We start from the raw sequence: 15,466 nt of genomic DNA, 5'->3' as shown, positions 1-15,466 counted from the left end.
TTTTTGCGTGGGACCCTTATGAGGCTCCGGGCGTGGACCCAAGCTTCATTTGTCATCATTTGAATGTTAATCCCGCCATTGTTTCGAGGAGACAGCCACCTCGGCGTTCTTCTAAGGAACATTCCGAGGCTGTCAAGGAGGAAGTACTCAAACTCAAGAGGGCTAGGGCTATTAAAGAAGTTTTCTACCCCGAATGGTTAGCGCATACGGTTGTGGTAAAAAAGAAGAATGGAGCGTGGAGGGTATGTGTGGACTTCACGGATTTAAACAAAGCCTGCCCCAAGGATTCGTTCCCAATGCCACGTATTGATCAGCTTGTGGACGCCACTGTCGGACATCCTCGTATGAGTTTTTTAGATGCCTTCCAGGGTTACCACCAGATTCCATTGGCAGTGGAGGATCAAGAGAAGACGACATTCATTACTCCAATAAGGAACTACCACTATAAGGTCATGCCGTTTGGGTTGAAGAATGCTGGGGCTACCTACCAAAGAATGATGACCAGAATGTTCGAACAGCAACTAGGGAAGACCATTGAGGTATACGTAGATGATATGGTGGTGAAGAGTAAAACGATACCTTCGCACGTTAAAGATTTGGCCGACACCTTCCAGGTGCTAAGAAAGTACAAGTTGCGCCTTAACGCCTCAAAGTGCTCTTTTGGCGTGGGTTCTGGAAAGTTCTTGGGTTATATGATTACTCATAGAGGCATAGAGGTAAACCCAGCGCAAGTCAAGGCAATTCAGGACTTGCAGCCACCTCGGAACCCAAAAGAGATCCAAAAATTGACCGGAATGATTGCTGCACAAAGCAGATTTATCTCTCCGTCAGCTGACCGGTGCCGTCCTTTCTTCCAATTGTTGAATAAATGGAAAGGATTTCAATGGACCGACGACTGCATGTTAGCCTTCCAACAGCTTAAGCAATATCTTTCTCGGCCACCCATTTTGTCTCGCCCCGAGGTGGACGAGGTCTTGTTTGCGTATTTGGCAGTGGCCGTCCACGCGGTCAGCCTGGTCCTCATAAGGAATGAAAGCGGGGTGCAGAGACCGGTCTACTACGTTAGTAAGTCCTTGAATGAGGCCGAGGTGCGCTATCTACTCTTGGAGAAAGCACTTCTGGCCATAGTTCATGCCACGCGAAAACTTCCTCATTATTTCCAGTCCCACACTGTGGTGGTTCTAACCCAATTGCCCTTCAAGGCGGTGTTACGCAGCGCTGATTATTCTGGTAGGGTTGCAAAGTGGGGAACCATTTTGGGGACCTTTGACATTAAATACATGCCTCGCACCTCGGTGAAGGGCCAGGTCCTTGTTAATTTGGTGGCGGAGTTTGCCGAGCCATTGCTAGAAGAAACTCTAAAGGAAGCACACATGGATGAAAAATCAGTTGGTGTGATCACAGCCGCAACACCGTCGACTTGGAAAGTGTATGTGGATGGGGCTGCTAATCTGAGAGGGTCTGGCGTTGGACTTGTCCTGATATCCCCTGAGGGAATTGTCTTCGAAAAATCTCTAAGACTGGTGTTCTTGGCTACTAATAATGAGGCCAAGTACGAAGCAGTCTTGGTGGGCATGAACATGGTACATAGGATGGGTGGAAAGGAAGTTCATGTGTTCTCGGATTCTCAGTTAGTGGTCGGCCAGGTCACGGGGACCATGGAGGCTAGGGAGCCAAGAATGCAAGAATACTTGGCCCAGGTCAAACTTCAGCAAGCCCAATTTGATTCGTTCGTCTTATCTCACATCTCTAGGAGTGGAAACACCCATGCAGATTCTTTAGCCACGTTAGCAACGTCATCGGCTCAGGGCTTGCCCAGGATTATCCTTGTAGAAGATTTGCTAAAGCCAACTCTTACCGCTGTCAACGTGGCTCGCATCCATCTGATAAGGCCTGGACCTAGTTGGATGGACCCGGTCATATCTTTTCTTAAGAACGACATCCTTCCTAAGGACAAGTCCGAAGCAGATAAGCTACGTCGAAAGGCGCCACGTTTCTAGTTATCTGAGGATTAGAAACTGTATAAACGATCCTTCTCAGGACCATACTTGTTATGTGTGCACCCTGAATCAACTGAAGCGCTTCTGGAAGAACTGCATGAAGGGATTTGTGGGAGCCACACTGGGGGAAGGTCCTTAGCCCATAGGGCCCTGACTCAGGGTTATTGGTGGCCCAATATGCAGAGGGAGGCTCAAGACTATGCCCGAAAATGTGATTAATGCCAGAGGTTCGCCCCTAATATTCATCAACCTGGAGGGGTTCTCAACCCTCTCTCCAGTCCCTGGCCTTTCGCACAATAGGGAATGGATATAGTGGGGCCATTTCCGAAGGCTGCAGGAAACAAAAGATGGCTGCTCGTGGGGACAGACTACTTCACTAAATAGGTCGAGGCCGAGCCCTTAGCAAATATCAGAGATGTTGATTCCAAGAAGTTTGTTTGGAAAAACATCGTCACTAGATTCGGAATACCACACACGCTTATTTCAGACAACGGCGTTCAATTCGACAGCAAGGCTTTTAGGAAATATTGTGGTGATATGGGCATTATAAATAAATACTCCACCCCAGCTTATCCTCAGGGAAATGGGCAAGCTGAGGCCGTTAACAAGGTCATAGTTAGTGGGCTCAAGAAAAGGTTTGACGATGCGAAAGGTAGATGGGTAGAAGAGCTACCACATGTTCTATGGACGTATCGGACTACACCGCGCAGGTCCACTGGAGAAACGCCATTCTCCATAACTTATAGAGCCGAGGCGATAATACCTCTGGAATCTAGTTTTCCCACCCTAAAGACGAGTTCTTTTAGTCCGGAGAATAACGATGGCCTCCTGGAGAAAGGCTTGGATCTAGTTGAGGAACGGCACGAGGCAACTATGGTCCAAATGGTTTATTATCAACAGAAGCTTAAGCGGGGATATAATGCCCACGTGAAGCTAAGGCCACTCGCACCCGGGGATCTTGTACTAAGAAAAGTTGTGGGCACTGCTAAGAACTCAGCTTGGGGTAATCTAGGACCAAACTGGGAAGGCCCCTATCGCATTGATTCAGTAGCAGGCATAGGGTCGTATCGGCTAGCTGACCTAGATGAAAGAGTTGTACAACGTCCATGGAATGTAAATAACCTTCGAAGGTATTATTATTAATAAAAGGCGCTTTTGTTAGTTAACAGATTCAAAGTTATGAATACATTAGGGATTTACAGTTACTATTCTTAAATGTCAAACAGAAACTTGGGTAAGTATGGTCCTCAGACCACAAATCTTGTGGAAATTGATATCTTGTCATTTGTTAAACAGAACCTTAGTTATGCTGGGTCCTCGGACCTCCTACTTTGGGAAAATTAACATTTGAAGTTACTATTCTTAAGTATCAAACAGAAACTTGGTTAAGTATGGTCCTCGGACCACAAACCTTGTGGAAATTAATATCTTATCATTTGTTAAACAGAACCTTAGTTATGCCGGGTCCTCGGACCTCCTACTTTGGGAAAATTAATATTTGAAATTACTATTCTTAAGTGTCAAACAGAAACTTGGTTAAGTATAGTCCTCGGACCACAAACCTTGTGAAAATTGATATCTTGTCATTTGTTAAACAGAACCTTAGTTATGCCGGGTCCTCGGACCTCCTACTTTGAGAAAATTAACATTTGAAATTACTATTCTTAAGTGTCAAACAGAAACTTGGTTAAGTATGGTCCTCGGACCACAAACCTTGTGGAAATTGATATCTTGTCATTTGTTAAATAGAACCTTAGTTATGCCGAGTCATCGGACCTCCTACTTTGGGAAAATTAACATTTGAAGTTACTGTTACTAAGTGTCAAACAGAAACTTGGTTAAGCATGGTCCTCGGACCACAAACCTTGTGAAAATTGATATCTTGTCATTTGTTAAACAGAACCTTAGTCACTGTTCTTATTCTTATCACACATTTTGTGGAAATCAGTATCCTACCATTCGTTAACTTGGATCTTAAGTTCTATATCTTTAAGTGTTAAACAAATTTTTGTAAGGAATGGTCCTCGGACCTTACATCCTACTAAAAGTGATACCTCAAATTACAAAGGCAATGTATAATATCCAAACTAAGTTAGTTTTTGTTGGGTTCTTAAATGATTCACTCTGCAAAGCAAGTGTGCATATGGCTGTTTAGAAGTTATAATTGTTTGACTGTTGGAGTTAGACTTATTTATTCAGTTCTTTCTTTAGCTATGTATTAGTGAGAACTTTCATGACAAGCACAAAAAGAATAAAGTAAAATAAATACAACTTGAATGAAAGTTGAATAAACATTGTTCTTCATTAATTATAAGCAGAGTACATTATTATGTAAAGAAACTGCAAAGTACAGAAAAAGTCCTATGCTAGGCCCTAAGCTTTGGGAGGGGGGTCTTGAAAGGAAGTGCTGCCAGCTTTGGTGCTCTTCAACTCCAACTCAAAGGCAGACAAGACTTGTTTCCCTTTATCTGTTGGAGGAGGGATGGGCTCCACAATTAGGCTTTGCTCCTTCTTGGCAGCTTCACACCTGTCCTTCTCTTTATGGGAACCTTCAGGTTCTGTAGGATCAGGAACGAGTTCTAGCACAACGGGAGGAGGAGCAGGAGAGGCAACAACAGGAGTGTCTTCTATCTCCTGTATGTCTAGGGGAAGCCAAACGTTCTCGGGCTTTCTCAGCTCGGAAGCTTGAGGAACCCCTGCTGCGTTTAAGGCCTCCCCCAGACTTGTTGACAGTATTCTCGGTACAAGGCCGCGAAAGCTTCTATCAACAGTTCCTGTGTTGCAGTCACGCCCTCCTGGTAGCTGGCCTGCTTCGCGGCCTCCAATGTGTGCTTATGGGTGCGAGCTTCCTCCTTCATCCGCGTAAGCTCCTTCTCCAAATCAAAGCGTGCCCGTTGGGCTTGGGAGAGCTCGTCGTCCTTTTGATGAAGAAGTTTACGTTGCCCCTCCACTTGGTTCTTCATCGTCTTTAAGCTGGCTTTGGCACCATCCTTCTCTCTTTTTAGATCGGCCAGCTGCGATGTAAGCCTCCTATTTTCCGCTAGGGCCTGGCTTAGGAACTTTTCTATCTCCTGCCGCATCTCCTGCTCCATTCTAGCTCGCTTCCGAGAATCCTCCACGAACTTCTCGGCAACGAAAACTTCTTGGATAGCCTGCGAAAAATTTCAGGGGGTTAAATGCGATAAAGTGCTTACAAATGAAACTAGAGCATAAGTGCGAGGTGAAACTTACCAGAGCTAAATCCCTTTTCAAAGAAATGAACAACTGAGGCTGGCTCATCTTTTCCAAGGCCTCCATGTCCTTGGGCAGCAGAAGAAGACGTTCCAACGCCTCAGCCAGGTGGAGGGCATGGCCTTGTTGAAATGCCCTGATATTAGACTGGAGGGGAATTGGCACTCCATCTAGTCTCAGTTCGGGAGACCACATAGCCGGTGCTCGGCGCACCTCGGCCATGTCTCTGATCTCCCCGCTCTCAACTGAACGGGCGCGCCCCTTGCCCTTATCCAGTTTCTGCTGCTAAGCCTGCGGTGGTTACTGTTTCAGCTTCTTCTGCTTCTCACCACCAGCCTCCTCGGCCTCCACCTTCCTTTTCTTCTTCGGATTGTCAGAAGGAGGCTTGGGGTCGGATGGAGAAGGGGGTGGTGGCAAGGCAGGGGGAGCTTGAAATCCCCTCGCCCCCTTCCTAGCAACTCTCTCGCCTCTCGTTGTCAGGAGGTCCTTAAGCACGTCCATGTCCTCTTCAACAGAACTGTCGTCTGGACGTGCTATCACTAGACCGGCTATCCTAGAGGTCTCGGCGACTTCCTCTTCCTCGTTGGAAAGGATGACAAATGGGCTTCCACGAGGCCTTTGGACGTCCTCAAGTTGAAACTTATTTATCTCCTCGTTCAACGTGTTCGACGAAGACACTTGCTCCTCTAGGACAGCTGTTGCTTGAGAGTGCGTGGCGAGGGGGATTGCCGTGATGGGCTGTGTGTACAATATTGTGTGGGAGTCGTCAGGAAGGTCGTGGTCGGCTAAGAAGTGCGGTCTGGCTACGTGAATCCTTCTTCGCCTCCGGTCACCCGCAATGATGGCGTTCTCGATCTCCTGGAAGTCCGAGGAGATAGGGTCGTACCCTAATATCAAATGAGCCACCCTAAGTTGTAAGTCTTCACTCATGAACACCTCTGAGCGTAGCACTCGGTTCAAATCCGCGACGTTGCAGTGGCTCAAGCGAGGGCGCACGTGTTGTTTATCTGCAAAGAAAGACACCAAAACAAACAAATATGGTCAGATTTGTAGGACATGTAATAAACTAAAGTTAGACGCTTAAGTAAATGCAAATGCACATTTTAAGATGTTATATGGAGCTACGGGGTGGGAAGTTAGATCCTAAGGAGTCACACCTGGATCTCCCTATTCGACTGGGTAGTGGGGGCCATCGTGCCAGTTGCCTGAGGCGATGAGGTAGTCGTCCTTCATGCCTTTATTGGACTTGGGCAGACAGGAGATCAACCTAACTACGCTAGAGCGGGATTTGATATAATAGCCTACCCTAGTGAGTTTGTGGCATTCGTACATAAAAGCGACGTCATGCCAGGTAAGGTTTAGACCCATCTGCTCGTTTAGAGCATCGACGCTTCCTAAGACTCTAAAGACGTTGGGAGCACACTGGTCGGGACACAACCGGTGGTTGCGGAGGTATTCCCTGGTCACGCTTCTCATAGGGAGGGTCATCCCACCTTCTATGAAGGCAATCATGGGAATGATGACCTCTCCCGTTTTTCTAGACCCAGCCACGGCTTCCGCCGGACAGTATCTTAAACCTACGTCGCTGGGAATGTGGTATTTGGCTCTAAAACCTTCCATCCCAGCAGTGGTGTCAACTAAACACTTAAACTTTCCCATTAGAAAGGAACGAAAGACTGAGTTTCAAGAGGGAGAATGGTTAAAATGGGAGCCGAGGACAGGATCCGAGGAGAATGGGTTAAAGAAAAAGTAGGAACTTACGAGTTTGAAGTTGTGCAAGTTTCCACGGATTTCTGCAGAGAAAAGGCAACTACTGATGTTTTGATGGGATTAGCCTCTGAAGAAATAAATGAAGGCGCATGTTTCCAAAGCGTCACGACGTGTAGGAAACGGTCTCGAAATTGCATTCGTCCCGCCTAAATTTTCAGGGGGTAACAAGGGCCGTTAGATGCTCATCCCACCGTTGAACGTGGGGGACAAAGTGTAACTTACAGTCATAAATGCGCGCGTTTTTGAAATTGAAACCGCCAAGTGGCATCCTCTGGAACACGAAACGATCCCTACACGCGTAGTTATTTACAAAACGTGCGGGGTAAGTTCTCGTTGGATCAAAACCCTATTTTTTCTCCTCAGATGCTGAAAAATAGAGTTTTGAGGGGCTATTGTGGGGAGTAAAAGGACCCAAGCAGGCATTTGGGCCTTTGGGCTCTAGCAAGGAGGGCCGACCTGCTCTAAAATTAAAGAACCTGTTAGTACTGCAAATTGGCCCATACGCCGAGGGTCCGAGGACACATCCGAGAGTGAGTTCCTCCTCGGACAGACCCAAGAGAACTCAGAGATTCACTACGAAGGTCAAGGCAGAATTCCGAAAAGACTGTTGGTTAAGAGGGGGAAACCCTGAACCTTTTAGATACACCGGTGTTAGAAAAATATCATGAGCAAAGGCTGCCACCTCCACATTAAAGACTCTACACCTACCTCCCTGGCCGCATTAATGGGAAAGTGGCCCCTGAACAGTAGAACTGAAACTTTTGGTTACTATTCAAAGGCACTAAGAGAAGAAATATCTATAGGGGAGGGGATTTGAGCAACACGTGGATAAAACATCAAGAGAAGAAGTATTTAAAGGGGGTGAAGGCCAAAGAAAATGGGGGGGATCAGTCAGTAACGAAGAAAGAAATTAAGAATTGTAACTTTTAAGAGAGAAAGAGAATTAATACAGAAGTGGTCCTCGGCTCACGTCCGAGGAGGTCCATTTGCAATTATCATCTATTATTTACAAGTGTCTTCACACCTTAGCCTGTCATCAAGTTCTCAGTACCTCTAACTTAGATTTCAAGTCCACACTCTACAAATTTCATTGTTTAAGGCTCATTGGACCTGAGCCCATAATTGTCTTTGGGTCCAGGTGCAATTGTGCACTTACATCTACTATTTTGGGTTTTTGGTTCTTTTCTCTCTGTCTTTCTTTCACTCTGTTTCTTGATCTTTTCTCTATTTTTTCTATTTAATTAATCGTATTAGAGCCGATAAACTAATTTGATTCCTTTAGAGTTTCTTAATTTCTAATAGAAATTTTGGTCTCATCTCTATTACACACCAACTCTTCGATAGAGAAGACATAGGTATGTTTAAGAACTTATATGGAAGGCTTTTTTATTATTATTTATAAAACAAGAATTTTTTTTTTTCTTGATGTACTTAATAAGTGGAGCACGGGAAACAAAGTATTTTTCTAATGCTTTGTTTTTATCAGTCTGCACACACTCACATGCACAGCTCATCATCAGTACACGCACACCCCTACATCAGTACATGCACACCCCTGCACTAACACACACACATACTTTGACCCAAATACACTTACACGATAGAGATATTTGTTGATGATTTTAATTCAAAGTGGTTGTAGCTTTGAATTCTGTTTTCTTGAGATATTTGCTTACACGTGGGGTATGCTTCTTAGAGTGATTTGCTCTATTTAATCTTTCCATATTTGTGTTTGTTCTATAATTTATTGGTCATGCTTTATAAGTCTAGAGTCCTATAATTTATTGTTCATGTTGTTTGCCTACTTCGTATTGGAAACCAAGTTACTCATGTGTTGACATAATGCAAAGCAAGGACTTGCAAATATAAGTCCTAGTTGGTTTAGGAATCCTGTATATTTACTGTTTTGGGTTCCTAAAATCTTTGCTGCCATTTACTCTGCTTAGGGCTCTAACTGTGCCATATTGTTTTTATTCAACATCTTAGTTTTTTTTTTTTTTTTTGGTTTTGTTTTGTTGGTTTCATGTCATTATCCCTATAATATCATATGGGAACATATAAACTTACCACATCAGTTGAAAGTCTGTTACATTTTGTGTACAGTTGCATAATTGATTGTCTTACGAGACTAGAATTGGTAATTATCTCAGGAAAGAACTTCTGACAGGCTGTTATTTTAAAGCAGGATTTATGTTAAGTAATAGTTTAGGTGAGGCATTGGTGAGGCACTGTAAATATTAGTATTGAGCTGTACTTTGGATAATATGATTAATATTTCCCTCAAATATTAATATTGAACTGCAGTTTGCATAATGTTCAATATTAATACTAAATTGTACTTTGATTAATGTTGTTCAGGCTTCCCATTGATGAGTAGCCTGCTTTATACAAATTTAGGAGTATCTCATTTCAACCTTTTGGTATTGTTTTAGTTCTATTAACTTATGTCATGACTTTTTGTTTTCTAACTATTCTGAAGAATAAGAGAAATAGAACTCATGACACATTATCCATAATCTCAAAATTGTTAACTCTTGGATTGTATTCATAAAGACAAATTAAAAAGGAAAAAAAAAAAAAAACCCAAAAGACTTAGAGGGTCTGTGGGACTTGACGGGACGTAATTGGTAGCCCCCTTTAAAGACTTATAAATTGTGACAGAAATGTGATTGTAATGCTGAAGCATTAATTTGGCATGTTTTGGATGATGGAGAGCTCTCTTGGGGGACCTTGCTTAGTCAATCTAAAGTTGAATTGAGTGTTATGTTATTGTTTGTTTTTGTTTATTTGTTGCTAAATCAGTTTGAATTAAGTTTTACTAAAATGAGGGTAATTTGGTAATTTTAAAATTCCTTGAATGGTCTGTCCTTGGTTGTACCGAAGCCCATCAATCTTATTTTGTGTTTTGAATCCTTTTTCTATTTGGTTTAGAAGTTCTGAAAGTACTTCTTTCTTTGTTATTAGATTTCATAGTCTTTCTAAGAAATAGCCTATATAATGGATGTATTGTAGTCAATAATATTGATAGATTTTTATAACATTCCAACTTTTTTCAAGCGCGATTGCTATCTCCTACCTAAGTGTGACTGCTTAGGGAAGCGTAGGTGTGATTGTCCAGTGTTTTATCATTCTTTATTCGATGTTCTTTTCATTGTTTTAATACCAAATAGCCATCAACACATTCAATATCGCATCAAGAATCTAGTTTAGTGTTGAAATTCCTAAAAATCCTACATCAAATTTGGTATTAAAGCCCGTTCAAGCTTCAGTGTTGTGTCGGATTAGCAGTCATTTGTGGGTTATGTTTGTTGACTAAGTACATCAAATTATTATTATTATCATCTATTACATTTGGGGTTGAAAAGGGAACTTAGTGGCCTTTTAGGGTCACCCAATCCTTTTGTAATAGGTTGGGTTAGGTTAGGGAGCATTAAGATTTGTGGTGGCTTTGGGAATGGAAATAGTAAATCCTCTGAAAAGCCAACTATTTTCAAGTGTCGATGCTTCTGATGGATCTAAGGCTTTGTGTTTTTTTTTTTTTTTTTTTTGGTGGTTTAGCCTCCTATACTTATGTCCCAAGGGTATTGGTAGAGGTATTGATTTGTCTGTGTCGAAATTAATTTTTGTGGGTATAAAAGTTTAGGCTTTTGAATGGGAATTGATATATAATTTAATTAATGGAAAAGAATGGCATATGAATTGCTATTCTTATTTTGTGTGAATGATGTAGAACGAGCTTTGATGCTAAATTTGATGAAGTTGGAAATTGGACATAGCATGTTTTTTAATTTGGGATATTTCAGATGATGAAGAGTTCTATTGGGACCTTCCTTAGTCTAAAGTTGAATAGACTCTTAGATGATTGCATTTCCTTTAAAGACTTTTTAATATGGGATGTTTCAGATGATGAAGAGTTTTCTTGGGACCTTCCTCAGTCAATCTAAAGTTGAATTGACTCTTATTTGATTGTTTGTTTCTTCTCTTTTTTTTCCCTGTTGGATTGCTTTTAATTAAGTTCTCCCATAATAACGACAATTTGATTAATTCCAGGTCTTCTGGAATGGGCTGACCTTGGCTGCACCAAAGGCCTTGTTGCCTCACACCTTAGGGCCTTGGGCGATATAAGGCCTTGGCACCTTAAACTACCTTGACCCTATTTCTAGTTGACTTAGGAAAGACAACCATTGATTTAGAAAAATGTGCTTGATTCAAAGAAAATAAATGAATTACTAATAACCTAATTTACGACCAAGACTTGACCAATAAAAATATAATTGACTTCTAATTTTAACAAAATATTTAATTTGTAGGTTTCATAAATTTTATGTACATAATCGACTTTGCCGTTCTTGAATTCTATCTAGGGTAAAAGAAAATTTGATTTCTTTTTGTAAGGCTTGTGGCTTTTATAGAAAAATGCTAGATAATCTTTTGTTCTCTTCTTCTTGCAAAAATTTAAGAATTCTTTTTCCATTTTTGTTTCATTTGTATCCATAATCTCAAAATTGTTAACTCTTGGACTGTGGGGTTCATAAAAACATATTAAGAAAAAAACCCAAAAGAAAAGAAAGCAAAGCTTTTGGACTGTTATGGTCACCAATTCAATGTTCATTTGACACATAACTATGCACACACAATCATTTGATGGTATAGGTCTAACAATAGTTTAATCCATTTAATTAAGCTCAATATTAATTTGATTATTATTAGTTGCCTCCAAAGCTGTGCTTGTGAGTGAGATGTCCATTGCACTAGAGTCTCTAATGGCACCTTTACCTACTTCCATGTTTGTCTCCCCCTTTTTTGTTGAAAACACACCTGACTACCCACTAAGTTACAATGAACCCTTTTCACTTCTTGCTTTATGAAATAACTTTTCTTTTAGAATGTGATGTCAAGTACAAAAAAAACTTGAAGATTAGGGGAACAAGTAAAAGGAAAGAACTTTACACTTTGTTTAAAGAAGGGACATTCTACTACTGATGGGTGGCAGGACTTGTTTAGGGGTAATTGGGTACCTTTTACCCTTAGGGCTATGTTTTTGTGTTTTACAATGGTGTTTTTTGTGGTGCTTAATTGATTCTTTGGTTTGCATTTTGCTGTGTTCATTTGTTGGTTTACTTTGTTTGATTTAGACATTGATTCTGATATTGGTTGGTTGGTTGGGTTGCTTATACATTCTGCAACTATGTGTCCTTTTTGTTTATACCTTGCAGCCATGAACATTTGGATCAAGTTAGGCATATATGCTCAGGGTAGCTGTTTTATATTTTAGGGTTTTACTTTAACTCTGACTCTAAATTTGATTAAATAGATTGAAAATCAGTGTATATATAAATGCATGATGTATAATTCAGTTGAGCAATTATATGTTTTTTCAATTTTCTGTCAAATCCCTCTCTCACTCTATTTCTCTTTCACTCTCTCTCTCTCTATTTGTTTATGTGAGTTTGCTCTAGAACATTCAATTACTTGATCGTGTTTACTTGCAAATGCCAAGCTTTTCTTTACTTTATAGTTCACTTGCCATTGTATATAGTAAGTTAGAATCACCAAATCCATTGAAATGAACAATAAACATATATCCACTTGGGGGAAGGGGAGAGATAACTTGAAAAAGTTTAAAGCTATGATGCACGGACACGGACACTCCGATACGGCAATTTTTGAAAAATAAGGACACGACACGGCATGGACACGGCAATTAAATAATTAATTAAAATTTATATTTAGGCATTTTTTAAAATATTTTTAGACATAAAATACATTTATGTCTAAAAATTAAATTATGTAACAACTACAAATAAGCAAATTAATACCCAAAGTAATACAATAATATACATAAAGTGTTTAGAGTACAAACCAAACTACAAAAGTTTAAATAGGCTACATTCAAGTATTCAACATCAAAGATCAAACTACAAACATAAAAGGAAACCAAACTTTAAACTGTCAAGATTACCATAGAACAAGAAGTTCAATATCAAACTAAAAACATAAAAGGATAACTAAAAACATAAAAGGATCACAGAACAACAACATCATCATCGTCATCAATATAGTCATCATTCTCAACAAGACTTATCTCCATCTCTGGCTCATCTAGTGTGAGATAAGCAATCTCAAGCAACCCAGGTCCTCCAAATGGCTCATTCCAAGTATCTCCACTAATGTCCCACTTCTTAGAGTTTCCTTTAGTGTACTCTTCTCTCCTCCTTGAAAGAAGCCGAAGATTAGAATGAACAAACACTAAATCTTCAGCACGTTTAGGAGTAATTCTATTCCTCCTCATACAATGGATGAAGCCATATGTACTCCAATTCCTCTCAGCACATGATGATGAGCAAGGCTGTCCAAGAAGCTTTAGAGCTAAAGTTTGAAGCATTGGCAACCTGGACCCATAATTTAACCACCAAAGTATTGGATCCAAGACCCACCTATCATCCATGTTATCATCATCATAAGCTCCAATTCCTGAAAACAAACCAAACTCCATAGTGACATTCTTCCTATCATCAATATCAGGAAAGAATCTTTTGAGGCACTTGTTTCTCTCCGTAGAAAGTTCAGCATCCTTGTGTGGCGCAACACGACCTCTGCCTTCCTTAATCCATTGATTAGTATAATACCTAGTTAAAAGCAAATTAGAAATGCCTAAAGAATATTAAAAAAAAAAAAAAAAGATTGAAGAGATAGAAAAATTACTTCGGATTCAAGGAATGGGCTAAGCAATGAAGTGGTGTGCAATTTTTAGTCCACCGTTCAATAAGTATAGCATGTACCACATCATAGAATGGAGACTCCTCATATTCTTCCTTGCCTTCTTGCTTGTATATTTCTTTCTTCACATTTTCTATCATGGAATCCCACATTTCATACACCTTATGGAGAATGGGTGCATCCGTGTCAGCCACTCGAAGCATCTCATAAATAGGTCCTGTGAATCTCAGAATATATGCAACCTTGTCCCACCACAAATCATTCAAAACATAATCCCTCACAGTTTGAGCTTTTCCTACATCATCTTCTCTATATGACATACATTCCTCACTAATGACCATACTTCGAAGATGCTGCTTTACTTGAAACAATCTTTTAAGCATGATGATTATTGAAGCAAATCGTGTTTCAGCAACAGCAAGTAATTTCAAAGGGGAAAATGAATTAAAAATTGCTAATCTCATAGAATGATTTGTGATAAAAATACGAATGAAAGTTGCCTCATCTGAAACTTGTGCAATCCAGTTACATTCATTATATGCAACCTCATTCTGCAAAGAATTCTTAGGTGCACATATATTCTTCAAGGCCAAATTGAGGGTATGCACAACACAAGGTGACCAAAATATATGAGGATATTCAGCTTCAACAATAGATCCTGCAGCTTTCATAACAGATGCATTATCAGTAATAATTTGAACAACATTAGTATGCCCAACTTCACCAATGACCTTTAGAAACAAATCAGAAATGAAGTGCTTGTCTTTGTACTCTTTGGTACCATCAATGGATTTGATAAAAAGTGGTCCTTTCTCTGATGTAGCCATAAAATTGATAAGTGGCATTTTTTGTGGATCTGTCCACCCATCACTTACTGTGCTTAAACCCATTTCTTTCCAAGTGTCTTTAATTGACTTCAACAACTTCTCAATATGTACCTTCTCTTTATGCAACAAAGTTGTTCTCAATTTATTGTAACCCGGAGGAATATAGCCCGCCAAATTATTATTACATGCAAATTTGATCATCTTAATCCAATAAGGGTTCTTAGCAAAGTGAAAGGGTAAACCAGCAGAATAAAATGTCCTAGCAATAAGAGAATCTAATTGCTCTCGATATTGATTGTTAAAACACATCTCCAAAGTAGGATTCCCAACCCCTTTTCTTTTCTGAAAAAAAGGATGACTTGTAGCTGTACTACTAAGAGTAGGACCCAAATGAGGACTACTAGGAGAATCAGACGGTAAAGACACTAGCTTAGGCTTCTTCAATCTACGCGTAGATTCCTCATACGCATCTTCTAATTTTTGCATTTCATTTAGATACTCATCTCCAACCTTTCCACATGGTTGTATTCCACAATTAGACAATTTTAACAAATGTGCCTTCACCCTTGAATAAGACCCCTTAAAAGTTTTTTCACAATAGTTACATTTGAAAGTAACATTCCCACCACCACCACCAGCTTTTTCTAACTTAGTAACATATTTCCATAAAGGAGCAACTGCCTCAGTTGATTTTTCACTTTCAATATTCATTTTAGTAAATCACCTACAATATTTAAGTAATTCAACTTTAATAAATAAATTAAACTTATGGCAGTAACGTAACATAATCACAATATGGCAAATAAATATTACAGTCACAATATTACAGTAACGTAACTAATATCCCACTCTCACAGTCACACACGGTCACTGTGTGACTGTGAGAGTGGGTTTAAAAAAAAATAATAAAAAAATAAA

The 15,466-nt window shown here is 40.2% G+C and overlaps 1 protein-coding gene across 1 annotated transcript; it reads right to left on the bottom strand.

Moving 5' to 3' along the window:
• Positions 1 to 13,026: 13,026 nt before the first annotated feature.
• LOC142643935 (putative transcriptional regulator tpeD) lies at positions 13,027 to 15,259 on the bottom strand. Its single transcript, XM_075818641.1, has 2 exons — positions 13,761 to 15,259; positions 13,027 to 13,630 (listed from the first exon to the last, which is right to left on the bottom strand). Exons 1-2 carry the CDS (start codon positions 15,257 to 15,259, stop codon positions 13,027 to 13,029), a joined length of 2,103 nt encoding a protein of 700 aa, XP_075674756.1.
• Between the last annotated feature and the right edge of the window lie 207 nt (positions 15,260 to 15,466).

Source organism: Castanea sativa, chromosome 7 (assembly GCF_040712315.1).
Source record: "Castanea sativa cultivar Marrone di Chiusa Pesio chromosome 7, ASM4071231v1".
In the NCBI taxonomy this organism is placed as follows: Eukaryota; Viridiplantae; Streptophyta; class Magnoliopsida; order Fagales; family Fagaceae; genus Castanea; species Castanea sativa.
Note: the sequence above shows the minus strand (reverse complement) of the source record. Positions and strands in the feature narration are given on the sequence as shown.

Excerpts from the sequence above, each read along its gene's own strand:
- LOC142643935 (XM_075818641.1), bottom strand. The coding sequence starts at position 15,259 with ATGAATATTGAAAGTGAAAAATCAACTGAGGCAGTTGCTCCTTTATGG. Across the intron at positions 13,631-13,760 it reads CATGCTATACTTATTGAACG|GTATTATACTAATCAATGGA; the intron begins GTGGACTAAAAA and ends GCTTTTAACTAG.